The sequence below is a fragment of the Camelina sativa genome, chromosome 2, assembly GCF_030686135.1.
Source record: "Camelina sativa cultivar CO46 ecotype springtype chromosome 2, ASM3068613v1".
NCBI lineage: Eukaryota > Viridiplantae > Streptophyta > Magnoliopsida > Brassicales > Brassicaceae > Camelina > Camelina sativa.
The window spans coordinates 15,292,509-15,312,695 of record NC_141881.1 but is presented as its reverse complement, the minus strand read 5'-3'; the positions used below and the strand labels follow the sequence as shown (position 1 = coordinate 15,312,695).

General features: G+C 40.0%; 2 protein-coding genes and 1 non-coding gene across 3 annotated transcripts; 1 reads left to right on the top strand and 2 right to left on the bottom strand.

Annotated features, from left to right (window-relative positions):
* The first annotated feature begins 11,344 nt into the window (after nucleotides 1-11,344).
* On the top strand, nucleotides 11,345-11,451 carry LOC147948660 (small nucleolar RNA R71). Its single transcript, XR_015586220.1, has one exon. It is a non-coding gene; the product is annotated as a small nucleolar RNA R71 (small nucleolar RNA).
* Nucleotides 11,452-13,153: 1,702 nt separating this feature from the next.
* Nucleotides 13,154-15,342, bottom strand: LOC147948659 (uncharacterized). Its single transcript, XM_087477129.1, is given in 2 exon segments — nucleotides 13,154-14,626; nucleotides 14,628-15,342. Coding segments are annotated over 2 exon segments (1,149 nt in total). The 5' UTR covers nucleotides 15,248-15,342; the 3' UTR covers nucleotides 13,154-14,097.
* A 1,548-nt stretch (nucleotides 15,343-16,890) lies between these two features.
* LOC104717888 (zinc finger A20 and AN1 domain-containing stress-associated protein 7) lies at nucleotides 16,891-18,394 on the bottom strand. The gene is made up of 2 exons (XM_010435536.2): nucleotides 17,924-18,394; nucleotides 16,891-17,602 (listed from the first exon to the last, which is right to left on the bottom strand). The coding sequence occupies exon 2, from the start codon at nucleotides 17,566-17,568 to the stop codon at nucleotides 17,056-17,058; it is 513 nt and encodes a 170-aa protein (XP_010433838.2). The 5' UTR covers nucleotides 17,569-17,602; nucleotides 17,924-18,394; the 3' UTR covers nucleotides 16,891-17,055.
* Between the last annotated feature and the right edge of the window lie 1,793 nt (nucleotides 18,395-20,187).

Below are 20,187 nucleotides of genomic sequence, written 5' to 3'. Positions count from 1 at the left end.
ACCTCATTTTCGTGTTTGTTCTCTCATTTGCTCTCAAAAACACTTAAGCTTTTTCGAGAGAGAAATCAAGAGAGTTGTCGAGAGAAAGATCAAGAGTGATCGAGAGAAGGAGAGAAATTATCGACATTGTGTCGAAGAAACCGTTGAGAAAGACGGAGATTGTGTCGAAGGGAATTGTCGAGAAAAGCCAGAGATCGGTTGAGAAGATCATCGAGAAAAGGCGGTTGTTGTATCAAGAACAAGTCGAGAGCGAGACGGTGGTTGCGGTCGAAGAAGTGGGAAGCTGATCGACGCGAAGACTGTCTGATCGAGTGGTGCAGTGAAGTCCGGGTAATCATCATCGACGCGTAAAGGTGAGTCTGTGGTAAGGCATGTAGAGTAGATGCATGTCGTTTCGGTTGAGATTTTTGGTGCATGCAAAGATGGTAGGATTCATGCTAGAATCACCATGTGAAAATGAACTAGTTGCATGCTAAATAATTGGGACTCACTCAATAATTGGTGAAAGGTGAACTTGGGTGCATTTTAAGTATAATCGGATCATTTAAAATTTGGATAAAGGGTTGCATGCATGATCGAACCAAGTGGATTTTGCGAGTAGTAATCCTTGCTTAAAATCGGTTCTTTGCATGATTAAACGGGTGAAGTATTTTGCATTTTATTGCATAATATTGAGTGAGGTTAGTTGCATGCTTAAACGAACTTAAGGATTTAAGGAATTAAATCGAATGGCCTTGCATGCGTAAATTGGACTTAATGATTTAAACGTTTAAATAAAATTGGTTGCATGCATAAATAAACCTGTTGCATGAGTTGCTTAGGTTAATTATATCGGTTGCATGCATGTAGTTTAATCATAAGTTCCATGAATTTGCATTCTCGTTACTTGTTGATTTATTGCATGTGCTCTTGCTTGAAGTTTCTTGCTTATTGTTGCTCGATTTTCTTGCTTGAGCTGTGGGAAGTGTTTAGCGAAGTCTCTTGAATATGTTTCTCGAGTCTTAGCTAGTGTAGTGTCGATCTTCTGTTCCAAGTGCGGATGTCACGCGTGAGTTCCCGACGACCACTCACATGGGGACACTGTCACGGCTAGCTAGCTACTAGCGTGACCGCTACATGACGATGTAGCTTATGTATGGGCTCATGCTGGTGACCTTTGTGGTCTCGGCATGGAGAAGGAGATGGAACGGAACAGATTATCGAGGGCCCTTAGGAGAAAGAGTCTAGGGTATTTCAAGCGATCCTTGTTGTATTCTAGATGTCTTTATATGGTGGATTGGTGATGGAGTCTAGGATAGTTCAAGTGTTTCTTGTTTATTCTAGTCGTCCTTGCATGTTGTGTATGAGTTAGGAGTCTAAAGTATTCTTTAGTCATCCTTGAGGTGTGTAGCGAGTGTAGAACGTTGAGTCCAGTCGTTTTGATCTAATCTCTCTCGCTTGTGTGTTGGTTATTTGCTTCCGCTATTGTTTCGGCTGCGTTGCTTTGATGACTTGCTAGTTTTGTTACTTGCTTGTTTTCTTTGCTTGCCGGGTAGTCGGGTTGGGGAAAGTAGAATCCTGTTTAGGATAAAGGGGTACCCAGGCTCACTGAGTAATCTTAGATTACTCATGTTTCATTTGTTGTGGTCTTGCAGGGAAGCCTAAGTGAGTCTAGAGCCGGAGCAAACGTTAGGGTACCGGATAGGGTTTTCTTGTGTTTTTTGTAAAACCCTATATTTTCTTAAACGAATAAGTGTAAAGTTTTCCGACTATCTTTATATATTGCTTTAATGATTTATTTGCCATGAATTATTTTATTAAAGTGATATATATACGGTTTTCAGGAAAACATGGCAAGTTGCAAATGATACTCGACCTTGTCCGGGCTAACACAACGCACCAGACCGCGAGGGTTGCAAAGCCTAAGTAACCTCGGTTGCGGGTGGGGTTGTGCTAGGGAGGACCGGTCGGGAAGTCTGCAGCTTCCGTCCCTCGACCGGATCACCTCGGCGCAGTTCTGCAAGTGGCGTCTCGTGGCTGTCCGACGGCCTTCGTGGTCATAGGACGGTTCGGGGGCGTTACAACGGTGGTATCAGAGCGGAGTTTTCGAACCCGCGAGCACTTGTGCATTTCAAAGTTTTATCGAGTAATGTGTCGCAAGAACATGAATCCGGTCGTTTGCTTGTCTAGTCTAAGTGGAACCTTAGAATGAATTAAGCATCTAACCTTGTTTCTTGTGGGTTTTAGATGTATTCAGGTGATTCAGGTTGCGGGAATGGTTCAGGGATGAGGGGCCAAGACATGAGGATTGTGGGCATCACAATGGGTATTTGTCGACGGAATCAGAAAACAGTCAAGAGCCGAGTGATTCGAATGACTGGGATGAGGACGGGGTGTTTGACGCTGATGACACCAACTGGTCTATCGAGACCGATCCGTCCGAGTGTTTAGAGGAGACGGAGGAAGTGGAAACTGATCGAGATGACCAGATTATTGTATTGGAGATTGGAGAACCAAGTCGTCTACAGGTTTGAATGGACGCACAAGGAAAGTTTGAAACTCTACCTGTTGGAGACCATGGAGAGGCGGAGGTGGAGCTAGCCGATAGGCTACAGAAACTGCTGTTAAATTTGGTGGAGGATCAGTCCGACGACGTTAGTCCCGAGGATAACTTGAGGGAATACCCGGAGGCAGTCGAAAAGATTATAAATTTCTTGACCGACGTGTATGTGCCGGAGGAAGGAGGCAATGCTAGTGGTACGGGAGTGGTGCCCGAGACCAGAGGCACTAGCGGTGCGGAGCAACCTGCAGAGGAGAGACCCGAGACGGTTGCGAGAATTCTACTAATGCTCGACAAGATGCGTTCGCCAAAGCGAGTAAATTAGGGTGACGGAGAAGTTATTGTACCGGAAGTCGAGGAAGAAGAGAATCCGATCGATGGAAATTCTAGAATTGAGGAATCAATGGCCAGAGAAGTGGAGGTGATCGACATTTTGTCGAGTGATGATGAGGAGATACCGACTATTATAGTAGGGCCGAGGAGTGACCAAGACCCAATACCGAGAAACCAAGACCGAGAAGCCGATGTAGGCGTGGAGCATGGAGAGAATGCAAGAACGAGAGCTAGTTCGAGTCGAGTTGTAAGAGACCGAGGTGAGCCAGACCTGTTAATGCCAAATCAAATTGTACCCGACCAAGTAGTGCCGAATCAGGTTGTCCTGAGACACAACAGTCCTATTCGAGCCGTACCGTTGCAAATGGTACAAAGGGAACCGGAGGAAGAACCGATGGACCGAGATTTGGAGAGAATTGCTAGGACGTATGAGCTAAGGAGACAAAACCGAGAGCGAGTGAGGCTCGAGATTGGAGAGAGTAGTTCAAAGAGACCGAGGGCGCACCAGGAATTTCAGGCGAGGGAACAGCCTGTGACCACACAGCCGAGAGGGTGATTGAGGACGAGAGCCACTGCCCGGAAGAGAGTAGTGTACCCGCAGCAAGTTCATATAAGGAACCAACCCTACTGTGATCTGTGCGAAAGGATTGGGCATTAATCCAGACATTGTTGGAGAACGGAGCTGAGGCGTATGTGTGATCCAACAAACGTGGAGTGTGAGTGGTGTGGGATGCGAGGGCACTTTGCCTATCGCTGCCCAAACCCAGATCTTATGAGATACACGAGGCCATGTGATACGTGTGGGATGTCAGGACATCTGAACCACCATTTCTGGAGGGCGAGACCGAGACATCTGCCTATTCCAGAGCATGTTGTTTGTACCGAGTGTGGGACGAGAGGACACTTCGCTCATAGCTGTCCGGACCGAGTTGTGTGAGAAGGAGAGAACTCATCAAGCCAACTTGTGCATACGTGGGAGAACCCGTTAGACCGAGTTACCCGAGACGAAGAGAGCCCGATGGATCAAGTTAGAACCTCATTGTATGCTGCCTCTACCTCAACTGTATCTCCCGCAGAACCGCGACCTGATGAGCCAGCTAGGGAATGAGAGTGCACTTGCGAAGTGTGTACAAGGCTCAGGACCCCGTAGACTGGCTGGGAGTAAGGGAAGTTTCTTTTGGGGAATGTGTGTAAGGGTTGGATAGTTTTCTTTTTGTTGTAAGTTTCTAGACCTAACCTTGTTGTGTTTGTCTAGAATCCGAACCCTTAAGGTTAGCGCCTAGGTGGTGTAGAACCTTCGTAGCTTGTGTATAAGTACCTTGTGTTCTCTAGCCGTAATGTGGTTTGTGTTGGTGTTATTTAAAACTGCTTGCTAATCTTTTCTTGTTTAAATTACTTGCTTTGATTGTTGCTTGAGTTTTATAGGTTGCGTAGTTAATTAATTGCATAATTAACTTGCATTATTTAACGCGGTCGATGAGGATTCACATAAGTCACCACAAAGCGCGATCAGACACAAGAGAAGGAGTTCAAGAAAGTCCAAGAGAGAGTTCAGCCAAGGCAGAGCAGCCGGTTTGGGTTAATAACTAAAAGAAGGAGAAGAGAAAAAGGAAAGAAATCATGGAGGATGATGAGGCGAATTCGAAAGAAATCGAAAGAGCGAAAGAATAGTGCAAATCAATTGACAGTGGCAAATTGAAAAGGGTCAAAGTAAACATGACCAAGAAAGTGCGAGAAAAATAGTGCGTGGTCCAAGAAGTAGGACAAAGAGGATGCAAGAAGATAATGCCTGAAAGAAGAGAATGGTCTATGAGTAGACAAAGAGGGTGCAAGAAAATAATAGGCGGCGACAGAAGCAGCATTTCTATGCTAAGAGGTGAGATATGGGCAAGATTATCAAACCAAAATTTCAAAAGTATGGGAGTTGAGGAAGAAATTTGTAGTGGAGTTCAAAGTAATCTGGGGAAGAGGTTATATGGAGCTAAAGGCATCGGAGAAGTTAAAATCCAAAGGAGCGTGAAGCTAAAGAAGTTGGAGGAGTTAAAAATCCAAAGGAGCGCGAAGCTAAAAGTATTGGAGAAGTTAAAATCCTAAGGAGTGTGGAGTTAAAATAATTGGAGACGATAGAAAGAAGATCGTTGTTTAAAAAAAAAAAAAAAAAAAAAAAAAAAAAAAAAAAAAAAATTGGAGGAGCCAGAGGAGCAAAGCACATCGATTAATGAGTTAAGGAGAATACGAGGCTGTACGATGAAGTTACCAAGACATTGGAGGGGATCAAGCTATAATTGGAGGGAAAAGAAAAGAGTCAGGAACAAGCTAAAGAATGAGAAGCATTGAATTAAGAAGTTAAAGTAGCGAACAAGCCATGGTGCAACAAGGCAAAAACATTAGTGTTTGAAGAACATAAGGATTAAGAGGAGCCAAGTGTATGTTGGAGATGAAGAAGCTTTCCAAGAAGCATCAGCAATCGGTGTCAGAGTGTTTAAGTGAAACGGTGGTATAAATATGGAGTGAGATGATGAAGAGGAAACAGCCAAGGGAAGGAGGATTTTGGTAAAGATATTAACATGGTAGTAATCACAAGGCAATGACACCTGTGCCAAGGGGTATCCGCGTCACCAGCAGAAGAAGGAGGCGTGAGAATTCGGGGACGAATTCTTACAAGGGGGGAGAATGTAATGACCCTCACCAAGAGTAGAAATCTCAAAATAAAAGATCGAGGAAATGGGCTGGAAAAGACATAAGAAAGGAGAAGAATGAAAATAAAGGAGAACGACCCAAAGAAGCCCGAGAAAATATTCGTGAGTCGGAGAATGGCCGAGCCAAGACAGGAGTACCGGATGCATGGTCGAGGCCCTAAAATTCGTCGAGAGTCTCGAGAAAAAATTGGTCGAAGAAATTCGTCGAGAAGGTCGAGAAAACTCGTCGAGAGAATTGTCGAGGACTCGAGGAAGTTGCCGAGTACTCGAGAAAATTGTCGAGCGCTCGAGAAAATTGCCGAGTACTCGAGAGAATTGTCGAGGACTCGAGGAAGTTGCCGAATACTCGAGAAAATGGTCGAGAGCTCGAGGAAGTTGCTGAGTACTCGAGAGAATTGTCGAGGTCTCGAAGAAGTTGCCGAATACTCAAGAAAATGGTCGAGAGCTCGAGGAAGTTGCAGAGTACCCGAGAAAATTTGTCGAGGCATCCGAGACGCATAGTCGAGGTATCCGAGACGTGCTGCCGAGAGGACCGATAACCATTGTCCGAACGATCGAGGAAGTGGTCCGAGTGAGACGAGAATTGCCGGAGGGAACGTCGAAGGTGTCGGACGAAGGATCGAATATTATGGGAAAATTAGTGTTTCCTCAAAATTTCGACCAATAAGGATCAAGGAAAGTGGGAGGATTAATTTATTTAAGGAGGAGTTAGTGGAGGAATTAAAAATTCAAGGAGATTAAAGGAGATAGTGGAGGATTAACTTAATCAAGGAGATTAAGGGAAGATGGCGGAATTCTATTGGCCAAAGTTAAACACAATTAAGTGTTAATTGGCATGTACTAATAGAGAGTTTTACATGCACTAATACAAAAATAAATGGCGAGCAGCCATTGGAGGTGAAGATCACGCCTCACATGCAAGAAGGGAGGGAGCCACTTGTCAAGAAGCACTAAGGGAAGAAGAAGAGAAACTTCGACTATAAATATGAGGCACTTAACCTCATTTTCGTGTTTGTTCTCTCATTTGCTCTCAAAAACACTTAAGCTTTTTCGAGAGAGAAATCAAGAGAGTTGTCGAGAGAAAGATCAAGAGTGATCGAGAGAAGGAGAGAAATTATCGACACTGTGTCAAAGAAACCATCGACAAAAGATGAAGATTGTGTCGAAGGGAATTGTAGAGAAAAGCCAGAGATCGGTCAAGAAGATCATCAAGAAAAGGCGGTTGTTGTATCAAGAACAAGTCGAGAGCGAGACGGTGGTTGCGGTCGAAGAAGCGGGAAGCTGATCGACACGAAGACTGTCTGATCGAGTGGTGCAGTGAAGTCCGGGTAATCATCATCGACGCGTAAAGGTGAGTGTGTGGTAAGGCATGTAGAGTAGATGCATGTCGTTTCGGTTGAGATTTTTGGTGCATGCAAAGACGGTAGGATTCATGCTAGAATCACCATGTGAAAATGAACTAGTTGCATGCTAAATAATTGGGACTCACTCAATAATTGGTGAAAGGAGAACTTGGGTGCATTTTAAGTATAATCCGATCATTTAAAATTTGGATAAAGGGTTGCATGCATAATCGAACAAAGTGGATTTTGCGAGTAGTAATCCTTGCTTAAAATCGGTTCTTTGCATGATTAAACGGGTGAAGTATTTTGCATTTTATTGCATAATATTGAATGAGGTTAGTTGCATGCTTAAACGAACTTAAGGATTTAAGGAATTAAATCGAATGGCCTTGCATGTGTAAATTGGACTTAATGATTTAAACGGTTAAATCAAATTGGTTGCATGCATAAATAAACCTGTTGCATGAGTTGCTTAGGTTAATTATATTGGTTGCATGCATGTAGTTTAATCATAAGTTCCGTGAATTTTCATTCTCGTTACTTGTTGATTTATTGCATGTGCTCTTGCTTGAAGTTTCTTGCTTATTGTTGCTCGATTTTCTTGCTTGAGCTGTGGAAAGTGTTTAGCGAAGTCTCTTGAATATGTTTCTCGAGTCTTAACTAGTGTAGTGTCGATCTTCTGTTCCAAGTGCGGATGTCACGCGTGAGTTCCCGACAACCACTCACGTGGGGACACTGTCACGGCTAGCTAGCTACTAGCGTGACCGCTACATGACGATATAGCTTATGTGTGGGCTCATGCTGGTGACCTTTGTGGTCTCGGCATGGAGAAGGAGATGGAACAGAATAGATTATCGAGGGCCCTTAGGAGAAAGAGTCTAGGGTATTTCAAGCGATACTTGTTGTATTCTAGATGTCTTTATATGGTGGATTGGTGATGGAGTCTAGGATAGTTCAAGTGTTTCTTTTTTATTTTAGTCGTCCTTGCGTGTTGTGTATGAGTTAGGAGTCTAAAGTATTCTTTAGTCGTCCTTGAGGTGTGTAGCGAGTGTAGAACGTTGAGTCAAGTCGTTTTGATCTAATCTCTCTCGCTTGTGTGTTGGTTATTTGCTTCCGCTACTGTTTCGGCTGCGTTGCTTTGATGACTTGCTAGTTTTGTTACTTGCTTGTTTTCTTTGCTTGCCAGGTAGTCGGGTTGGGGAAAGTAGAATCCTGTTTAGGATAAAGGGGTACCGAGGCTCACTGAGTAATCTTAGATTACTCATGTTTCATTTGTTGTGGTCTTGCAGGGAAGCCTAAGTGAGTCTAGAGCCGGAGCAAACGTTAGGGTACTGGATAGGGTTTTCTTGTGTTTCTTGTAAAACCCTATATTTTCTTAAACGAATAAGTGTAAAGTTTTCCGACTATCTATATATATGTCTTTAATGATTTATTTGCGATGAATTATTTTATTAAAGTGATATATATACGGTTTTCAGGAAAACATGGCAAGTTGCAAATGATACTCGGCCTTGTCCGGGCTAACACAACGCACCAGACCGCGAGGGTTGCAAAGCCTAAGTAACCTCGGTTACGGGTGGGATTGTGCTAGGGAGGACCGGTCGGGAATTCTGCAGCTTCCGTCCCTCGACCGGATCACCCGGCGCAGTTCCGTAAGTGGCGTCTCGTGGCTGTCCGATGGCCTTCGTGGTCATAGGACGGTTCGGGGGCGTTACAAACACCTCCATATAATCCTCAATCATATCAGTGAAGATAGACATCATGTATCTCTGAAATGTCGCAGGAGCATTACAGAGACCAAAGGGCATTCTGCGGTAAGCAAATGTACCATAGGGACAAGTGAAAGTGGTCTTCTCTTGATCATCAGGATGAATTGGAATCTGGAAGAATCCTGAATAAACATCCAAAAAGCAGTAGTATGGATGATTAGCTAACCTCTCCAACATCTGATCAATGAAAGGAAGTGGAAAGTGATCTTTCCGGGTTGCAGCATTCAGCTTCCTATAGTCTATGCACATCCGATGATCAGTAATTGTCCTTGTAGGGATCAGCTCATTCTTGTCATTCTTCACCATTGTGACTCCACCCTTCTTAGGAACAACATGTACTGGACTAACCCAATTGCTGTCAGATATTGGATAGATGATCCCAACATTCAGCAACTTGATGATCTCCTTCTTAACAATATCTTGCAAATATGGATTCAGCCTCCTCTGATGCTCAATAAATGTCTTAGCTCCCTCTTCAAGATGAATCTTATGCATACAAATGTCTGGAGAGATTCCTGCAATATCATCAAGAGAATAGCCAAGAGCTTTGCGAAACTTGCGCAGCTTGCTTAGCAATAAAGTGAGCTATGCATTGTTTAAGGAAGCACTAACAATAACATGATAAGAAGAGTTCTCACCTAAAAATGCATACCTTAAACCTGCAGGATATGGCTTGAGATCAAGCTTTGGAGCTTTCTCCAGACTCCAATCAGAAAAAAATTCAGCTTGTGAAGAAGTACTAACCAATTCCTCTTGTGCAACCAGTTTCTTCACTTGTTCATTAGCATCAAGTAACTTGACATACCCAACAGCAATGTCATCTAGATGCTCAGCTTCTTCAGCAGAAGCAACCAATGCTCTCTCTAGAGAATCCTCAGGATGCAGCTCCTTAAAAATCTCTTCAGCAAGATTAGACAATGTGTCCACATAGAATGTTTGACCATCAATGGTTGGCCTCTTAACCAGCTTGTCCATGTCAAAACGCATTTGTAGATCACCAACATTAAGACCAATCTGACCCTTCTTAACATAATAATAGCTCCAGCAGTGGCTAAGAATGATCTTCCTAGAATAAGAAGGTCCTTGGGTTCCTCCTCATACTTTAATACCACAAAATCAGTAGGTATCAAGCACTCACCAATCTTAATTGGAACATCTTCAAGAACACCATTTGGAATACGAACAGACCGGTCAACAAGGATTAGAGTGATCTTGGTAGGGTTGAAGTCTGTCATTCCAAGGCTGAGTGCTACTGTTCTTGGCATTAAGTTGACGCTGGAACCAAGATCACACAAAGATCTAACAAATCTGTCAGTGAAGATAGTACAATCAAGAACAAAGCTCCCTGGATCAGGAAGTTTTTCTGGAATCTTGTTCTGAATGATGGCACTGACTTGGGCTGAAATCATCATCACTCCCTGCTCAACATTCAAATCCTTAGTTACCATCCTCTTGACATATCTCCTAAGCATTGGAGAAGTCCTAACAGTATCAACCAAAGGTAACTCAACAATAAGCTTATCCATCATGGCTTTGCATTTAGCATCATCTAGCTCTTGTTTAGATTTCCTCGGATTCTTGGGGAATGGTACCTTGGGTGTGTAGACTCTTTCAGCAACCAGAGTAGTAAAATTGGTGATTTCAGCTTTGGTTCATGGAGGGTGTCGATGGCTACCCAGGTGGTGTCGATCGACACCGTCGTCCTATGTTTTGCTCGAGGCTTTGGGTGATTTGGGTGTCGATCGATGCTCAGTAGAGTCGGTCGACACTGGCTCATTCGAGACTTCCACCTCGTCATCTTCATCTATCAATTCTAGCAATGCATCTGATTGAAGCTTATGGGGTACTGAATGCAACTGTTTACCACTTCTCAAAGTGACTGCATTGCAAGAATGTTTAGGATTTGATTCATTTCTTGAAGGGAGATAACCCTCTTGCCTTTTTACAGACCTAGCAGTCTGCGCAACCTGATTCTCCAGCTTCTTAACATGTATGTTCAAAGCTTCAAACTTGCCATTAAGCTCTGTGTAGACATTATCAAGCTTCCTACTGAAAGTTACTGACAACTGCTCCTGACCCTGCAAGAGTTGCTCTAACATAGCTTCCATCCTACTACTCTCAGCTGAATTAGGAGGAGGGGACTGATAGGAAGAGTTTCCATAAGTCCTTGTGAAGTTGCTCCCTTGTTGTTGATTTTGATAGTTAGGTTTAGAAGTGTAGCCTGAAGAATTCCCCTGAAAGTTGCTACGCTGATTATTTCCACTGTAAGGTCTGCTACCTTGCTGATTTCCAAACCATTGTCCCTGATTCCCATAGACATAGTTCACATCTTCTTCCTCCTGGTTTTCTTGATCAGGTTCTGGCTCATATGTCTCAACTTCAGCAGCAAAATGAACAGATTTCTTACCCACAAGGAGATTGTGCACTGAATCCAGCTTAGCATTAACAGAAGCTAACTGTTTTGAATCAAATCCTCCATGCAATCTCTTTCTTTCAGCATCTGCTCTCTTAGTACTATTGCTAGAAGCCAAGTTCTCAATCAAACCTTCAGCATCTTCTGGAAATCTTGTCTTGAAATTCCCATGACTTGCAGCATGTAAAGCCAAAAGATACTCCCAGTCACACCCTCTGAAGAAGATACTTAGCAATTGAATCCTTGAGAAACCATGGTGTGGACAGTCCCTTTGATAAGCTTTGAATCTCACCCAAGCTGCTTTGAAAGCTTCATCTGGTCTTTGCTTGAAAGAAGACAGCTTGACTCTCAGCTCATCTGACATTGAATCATCATAGAAGTAGTTGAGGAAGGCCACCTTGATGTCATGCCAATTTGTCAATGATCCTGCTGGCAACTGCTTCAACCATTGAGATGCCTCTCCTGCTAGTGAGTAAGGAAAAAGTTTGCAGTAAATGTAATCTCCAGTCACTCCATTAGCCTTGCTACTGGTCACAAGATCCTCAAAGTGATCAATGTGGTCCAAAGGCTTCTCATTAAGCAGGTTAGAGAAAGGTCTCTGCCCAACTAGTTGAAAGTAAGCAGGTTTCAGCTCAAAATCGTTCCTCTGGAATGGGGGAGGAACAATAGCAGACCGGTTCTCATACACAAGATCAGCCCGGTTGTAGTCAGAAATGGTCATGGTCAAGTCTCGGTTGTGCTCCTGTCTTCGAACCGGATTATTAACGTGCTCTTGTCGATCGACACCATCAGCTTGTTCGTTAACAACAACAGGTTCAGCGATAACATTCCCTTCTGCATCAAGCTTTTTGCCCTGCTCATTGCACAAGTGGCCCTCTTGCTCCCTCAAAGCACCATCCTCATCACGCATCAGAATGATTGTGTTAACCATCTTCAAAAATTTGGCTGCTTTTCGGTTCTCATGCTCAAGTTTTCCCAACTCTTGGTTTGAAAGCTTCAAAGTTGGACCAGTTTTATTGTTTCTAGTGTTAGGCCTAGGAGGCATGCACCTGAAACACACAAGAGAAAAGAAAACAAAAGCGTGTAAGTTTCAAATAAAAAGAAAAATCTAGACAAAATCAAAAACTCAAATCTAATGGTAGATCAAAGAGTCCCCGGCAACAGCGCCAAAATTTAATATGCTCAAATTAATCCCTAGAGCTACTCTCTCAAATTAAGAGATCACTGTAATACTTAGGGATCAAATTCCACAAAGACTCAAGTCTACACAATAAATTATAGAGTTTTTAATTAAGCTAAACAAATTAATTAGAATTGAAATAACAATGCAAAGTATTAAATAAAAGCTTGTGAAAATTCAATAAATCAAAAAGTTAGGCCTAGGAAATTTCTCAGAAATTTATAAAATATTAAATCAACAATTAAATAGGATTCAAGCAATTAAGATCAGATCTAGAACTCAAAACATTTTTGTAAAATAAATCAGTTCTCACTGCAAATATTATCTAAATTTAAAACCAGAAAATCCAAATCTCTTTGTAAAATTCAAGGTTAAAAATCAGCTTTAAAAACAGGTTTAGATTGTTCACAAAATCACTAAATCAAATCTCTTTGCAAGAAGTAATTTTGTTCATCAAAAAGTTTTATCAGGAAAATCAATTATATTCTCATATCAATTTATTTTCCTAAGTTATTAATTCTAGGTGATCAATCAAGAATTAATATGAAGAACAACCTATGATGAAGATCTAGAAAGATAATAAATCTTAAATAAACAGATCTTATAATTCATAAAAACCCTATGAAAAACCCTGAACCTATCAAGCAAACTACTCAGACATATTCAATGAAACACAAATCATCTTTCTGAATAATAAGCAATTGAAATTAAAAGAGTAAAGAGGGAGTTTAGGAATTCTTCTCTACAAAGCAGTTCAGATCTCTCTCTCCCAAAATCTCTCAAAATCTCACAGGGTTGCAGAAAATAAAACTTGCTAAAAATCACTTAAGGGTTTGTAAAACCTAAAAATACTATTTATATGTCCTAAAACACGTCAGGAACTTGTGTTGCAATTGTAGAAAACTTTGGGCAATTTTGTAAAACTTCCAAAACTTGGCTTCTCTCGTAGATAAAACAGGGTGTCGACCGACACCAAGGTGGTGTCGATCGACACCATCACTCTTCATCGGCTCCAAGTTTGTTTTCTCTGAATAAATGCTCCAAAATGATCCAAATTGCTCCACATTGCTCCATCCGTGCCAAAATCCTAGATAACCTGTAACGACTCAAAAACAACCTAGAAACAAATCAAAAGACTCAAAAAAGCACACTTATATCATGGTTAAAAACCGTAAAAACCATGATATATCATGCTCTGTTTTTTAAAAACATGTTTGTGGTCTGCTCTGTTTTTCATGCTCGTGCTCTCTCTTTAAAAACATGCTTTTGCTCTGTTTGAAAAATAAGTGAAAGAAGAGTATCTGGATCATAATCTTCTTTCTGGCAGGCTAGGATGGCCCATGGTTTTCCAAAGTTCCCTTCTTTGTTTTTGTAAATCTCCAGTTCAGAGTTGATGACTTGACATTGTGTGTTGACATCATTGGGGAAAAATGCAGAGACACACTTAAAGACTACATTTGATACCTCATCACTGGAGGCTTGGCTTGAATCTTTATTGAAGTAGTATGGGTTCAACAAATAACCTGTCAGATGCAAAGGATTGTCAAGTTGACCCTTAATATTTTCTTCAATGATACTCAATATCGGCTTAACATTTTTTTCCACATGTTTTAATCCATCATTGATCTGTGTCTTTGCTTCTACCAGTTCTCCATGCAGAAATCCCTTTGTAGGCTTCTTATATCCATCAACAAGTCGAAGCAGTTTGACCAATGGTCCAAAAACCTTCAAGCACATTATCACCCCATTCCAAAATTTAACACTCATCACTGTGTTAAATGCCTTGATTCCTTTGGAATGTTTCGACCATTTGCAGTTTCTTCACTCACCGCTAGAAAATATGGCTGCTAGTTGATCCCTCTTGTCCAAGAGACTTTGTAAAGTAAGAAATGATGATGCAAATCTAGTAAAACCAGGTCTCACAATGTCTGTCCTATTTGTGAATGTTCTCATCAACACCAATGTCTTATGATGAGCATATATGAAGATTGTGAAGTCTTTCGCCATCTGAATTGTGCCTTTGAACCTTGTGAGTTTCGATATGCTTTCAAGCATCAAATTGATGGAGTGAGTCGCACATGATGTCCAAAATATACTCGGCTTGATCTCTTTCATCATTCTTGCCGCAGCCATATTGTTAGCAGCATTATCAATAACCACTTGAACTGCGTTCTCTTCAACAATCTCCTCAATGCAGCCTTTGACATACTCAAAAATATATATACTTGTATGAGCCTCATTTGAACTATCTTTAGATGAGCGAAACATTGTACCTCCTTTGCCATTAACACACAGATTCATGATACTTCTCCTTTTTCGATCAGACTAAGCATCTGTCATAATCGTGCATCCATTCTTCTTCTTGTGGTTTCAGCAAACCATGAACTCTATCAACCTCTTCCTTAAGTAAAGGCTCTCGAAGTTGGTGTTGACTTGGTGGTGTGACTCCTAGACCAAATTTTCCTATAGCTTCAGCTATTAGCTTAAACTCATCGTTTGCTATGGTATTGAAAGGAACCCCTAAAGCATACACCCACCTAGCAATATATTGCTGAACCTTGTGTAGCTTCTCTTTCCAAAGAGCATCAGTGATATTTTGTTGCCTAGTTGGAAGAGGTCTAGATTCTGTATTGATGTTTGTTGCAAACTTATCCATTGGACCAAGTGTCCTTTGCATCTTTCTTGAACTCATTTCTTCAAGTTCAATCACATCATTCATATCTCCACTGCCATGAACATTAACTGTCTGCCTCAGCTCATCATCTAGAGTTACCTTCTTCTTCTTCTTCTTCTTTGCTTCCTCGATAGCAGTCATGCACTTCTCTTGATCATCCTTTGATGATCTTGGACAAGCAGAAACGTTTCCAGCAATATTGGCAATATGTTCTTTTATCCTGTAAGCACCTCCTGAAAATTCTTTCCCACACAGTTTGCATTTAACTTTGTCAAGATTCTTCGAATCAGACAACATTCCATATTCCCAAGCAATATCTTTCGAGTTTCACTTCAAAAGTGTTGAATCTGATGCTCCACTAGGTTCCTCATTCAAACCAGAATCCATTGGAAGTTGAATAATTTCTGCAAAAAAATTACAAAAGACAAATATTCGTAACAATGCTTCGTAACACTGCTTCACGAGATCAAAACAGAGTTTTGATATTAAAACTCAGTTTTACATTTTAAAAACAGAGGAGTTTTGATATCAAAACAGAGTTTTGCGATATCAAAACCCAATGCTCAAACGTAGTTTTACGATATTAAGAATTCTAGGTCTCTAATCAACAAGACAACAATGATAGATGATAAAGCCAAAAAAGAAATATCATATGATATAATATAATCAAAATCAAAACAGGAGAAGGAGAGTAAATCAAACCTGAAGACTCTCTGAATATAGAATGAAGTTTGAAACTACCAACCTAACTGTCACGGCAGTAGAGAAAAATGATAAGAAAGCTTAGGGTTTAATCAATTTACAGGCTTACAGTTTGAATGAAGGTTAAAAAAAAATGTACCGTATATACGATAACCGTATAGTCGACTGTATAAACGCCGTTTAAGCAACCGTATTCGACCAAGCCATATATGTTAAATGCTTAGACAAGAAACGATACACTGGGTCACCGTATATCGTATATGGACCGTATGTACGCCCGCCTAAGCCGTATTTTAAATCATTTTATCATAATTTAATAGGATTTTAGTAAAGCTGACTAATTTTATTGTCTACTCAATTAATGAAAGAAAACATTATATGATGTTAAAATCTGTAATAATTAAGGTTTATAAAATTACATAAAGGTATAATCATAATCATGTATTTAAACTATTTCATTTCTCATCCAAGATCTGGTTTTTATTATGATATTTTTTATTATAAAATAGTGTTTGTTTCATTTGAGAGGATGAAAAACAAATTTAATAAATTGTAAGAAAATGTGTAAAGTAGATGTATCAAATATCAATTATGTGATAGTAAATGTTATAGAATATTAACTTTTATGTCAAATTAATCTGATTTTTTTTTACAAAAGAACTTTAAGATATAAAAGTGGATTTAAAAATACATGTCAAGTTTACCAACTGGACAAGAGAACTATTATTATTTTGAATCAAGACTGATAGAAATTTGTTTAAAAAGAGTTTCAAAAGAATAAAATATAAATAAAAAATGATATGCGTAACTAAAAAAGAATGTAAAATGTTGCAATGTAAATAAAAGTTAAACAAAACATTTTCATAAGATATATATCCGGGGCCATTGGGCCTGTAATGCTCATTTTTATTTTATTCAGTTGTGTGTATGTCAACTTGCCAACAGAATGGAAATTAATCTGAGAATCTTATCTCCAAGTTCCATGAATGGTCTTTTTCAAACACAGTCACAGGTGTTATCTGATGACCCGACGACACACCACATCGAACTGATTTGAGACCCACCATTTATGCCCATTTGCTTCATAATATATGAGATACTAAAACAAAGGCACTCTAAACATGTTCAATCTCTAAGTTGAGTTGAATCAAAACATAACCAAGAAGAAAAGCAAATAGATTCAATCTCACGACGTGTCTAGTTTTACAAGATAAACGTACGAGCAAATGAGACTCCACTTTAAGAGAAACCAAGAGCAGCAATTTTTCATTTTTGATTCATGGAAACCAAACACAAATCGAACATGATCACATCACATCAACATTCCCGGGAAGAAACTGATCAAATTGCAGAAGACAAAGTAATAATACTTAAGAAAAAGAACATTTTTTTTTGTTTTGTTTTCAAATCCTCTGGACTTTATCAGCCTTAATCACCGGGTTGGCCTTTGCGATTGCATCACGTCCAACTTCTTTGAAATCAAAGCTACACTCATGCTTCTCAGGGTACCTATGATTCCCACAAAACGTGCTACCGCATTTGCACTTAAAACCCATTACCCCAACCTTCTTGTTACAGCTGAAACACCTGTTTGGTCGTACAGATCTCGACGGCTCCCCCTCGTCCTCTGCGGCCGAAGACGGCTCAGCCGCTACAACAACGGTTTCAACAGGTGCTGGTTTAACTTCCAGAACCTGTTTTTGTTCCGGTGCAATGATACTGCAAGACGGAATCTTTAAAGAGTTCTTAACCGCAGCTTTGGCTACCGCGGTTTGATCTTCCTCAGCACGTAAGCTTCTGTAACATTTCGAACAAAGGTTCATGTTGGACGGTGATCCAAAGAACCCGCATCCGTTATCGCAGAGCTTTGGCTCTGTTGGTGGAAAGCTTGTGCTGTTGTTCTGCTCAGAGCCCATTTCTTGTACCTTCTCAAATCTATCTATTTCTCACCTTCAGTTAACAAATAACAAAACAAAAAAAAACCATTTATCATCTGACAACAGAAGAAAGAATCTTTTTTTGTTTAAGGTTGACATCGATTCATAACACGATAAGATTCGATTCAATTCGATGTAACCCAGATTCAACATAATCAAATCGATTCAATTTGATTTTAGAACCCAGCTATAATAAGATCTATCACGGTACTCAAATTAAGAACACGGATTAATCAATAAGAAATGACCCATAAAATATTCAGATCTGTTGAAAAAGAAACAAAACAAATCAAATCAATTTCTGAAAAGAGAGAGAGAGAGAGAGAAAATTTACCAGAACAAGTCAGATCAAATGAGATTTGTTGCCACCAATTTGCAAAAGTTTCTTCCGGAATGAAAATTTCAACAGATCGGTGGGGGTTTCTTAATCTTGAAGGGATGGGTTCGTTTTTAAGGGATTTGTTTGTTAAATTCTGTTCAAAAAAAAAAAGTGTTTTTGATCAGAACAAATCCCTTTGATTTAGGTAAAAGAGAAGAGAGAGAGATGAAAAGAGAAGAGAGAAGAGATAACCAAACACGCAACAATAGTTGATGAGAGAAATGAGGCTTTTTGTTTATATAAATAATAATTAATCATTAATTGGTTTTGTTTTTTTGGTTTACGAGTTACGACGACGACGAACGAGACACGGTTTCCTTCTTTTTTTTACGACGTCAGTGTTGGCGTGCTTTTGAATTGTTTTTCAGCCGTTGGATCTGTTTACGACCGACGTTTTATGTGACGTTTACTCTGTTTTCTTCTCTCTTTTTATTTTTCTCATCGAACTGCTTCTTTTGGGGGTAATGGCGTTATCGTAATAATTTACAATCTTAGAGGTTAATAAAGTCATTTACCATTTCATCGCAGTCGTCCACTGTTTCCTCCTTTATTTTCAACAGTCGTCCACTGGATTAGATAAAATCATATAAATTAAATTTTAAAAAATAATTTAAACATTTTTGTGCTGAGATATAAGAAAAAGTCAGAATTTTAACAAAGATTGTTATTAACGCAATAATTATATTGTCTTTAAGCTTAGGGGTTGTATTAACTTTTTGGTCTGAAACACAAATCTGTTTTCTTAAGAAAATGAATAATAATAATTCTCTTGTTTGTTTTTTATATATTTTTTTTTTTTGTATTTTAAATCACATGTATGGAATAATGGAAAGATACTCTACCAACCAAAACAGATGAGGTAATAGTTGTTAAAATATTTAATGGTGTACTACAAAATAATTTGATGTAATCAGACATGACATTCTTCTTTTTAAGCATAACCACGAATCATTTTGTATAGATAATGGTTAGATCATCTTCCACCATGATTTATATATATAACCATTTGTGATTATTAGAGACCCTTTTCATTTGATTATTTTATTTATGTTAACTTTCAAATGGAAGAATCATCAATCATAAGACCTTCAATATATGAGTGGTGGCTTACACATCCCCCTACCGAGCGAAGTACGAACCCTACCCATCCCTAATGGTCGAGACATCATGCTGTTTTGACTTTGTACAACCAAACTCCTTGCTGCCTCTCTGACCCATATGCTAAAAGTGAATAAACATAGCCAAAAAAAAAAGGGGGTAAACTCTAGCTTTATTACCCTATTACTAAGAAGGGTGAATTAGCTCACTGACCAAAACAAAAAAAAAACTATAGAAAAAAATAACTAACTATTTGAAAAAAATTAGGAATTTAAGATCAGGGGCAGAAAAAATTACCAATTTAGTGTTGGTTGATGGTGGTGATGGTGGCCCACCGGCAAGGTAGCCGGCGGAGGTAGTCGGTGGAGATATCCGGTGGAGGTGGCTGGCGGGGATGGCCAGTGGAGGTAGTCGCCGGAGTTATTCACCAGCAAAGGTCGCCGGAGTTATTCACCAGCAAAGGTTGCCGGAGAAAGTCGCCGGAATTGATTGCCGGAATTGATTGTCGGAGAAGGTCGCCGGGGATGGTTGCCGGAAAAGATCGCCGGAAATGGTGGCCGGAGAAGGTCGCCAGAGATGGCGGTGGCTGGTGACCAGAGGTGGTGGCGGCCGCTAATTGTGGCCGAAGGAAATCTAAATCCTAGAGGTTAGTACATTGAGAACCCTAATGGTGATGGTGATAAAGAGATGGTGGTGGTGATGATAGGGGGTAAAAGTGATGGTGACAAGGTGGTAAGAATGGTTGTTATGGGAAGGTTAAAATGGTATATAATATAGATAATATAAAGTATATTACCTTTCATTGGTTAGAGTAGTTAGTGAATGAATTATAATTTTTTTTAGGTTATTTATGCCAATTTCCCTACTAAGAATTGAACACGTGGCACAGTTAGAAGTTAATAAATAAAAGTCTAAAAATAGGTAGAAGTTTAAGTTGTAAGCATGAATTTGACCTTTCATTTTCATTGATAAACCAAACGAATAGAATCTGATAGAATCTTTTAATGAGTAAAGCCAAAGAATTTTATCTTTTCATGATTAAGCAAAGGACCATTAGATAACCTAAAGACCTCAAAGAAAGGACTTGAATATTACAAAGTATTAATGCAGAAGGAAGATGC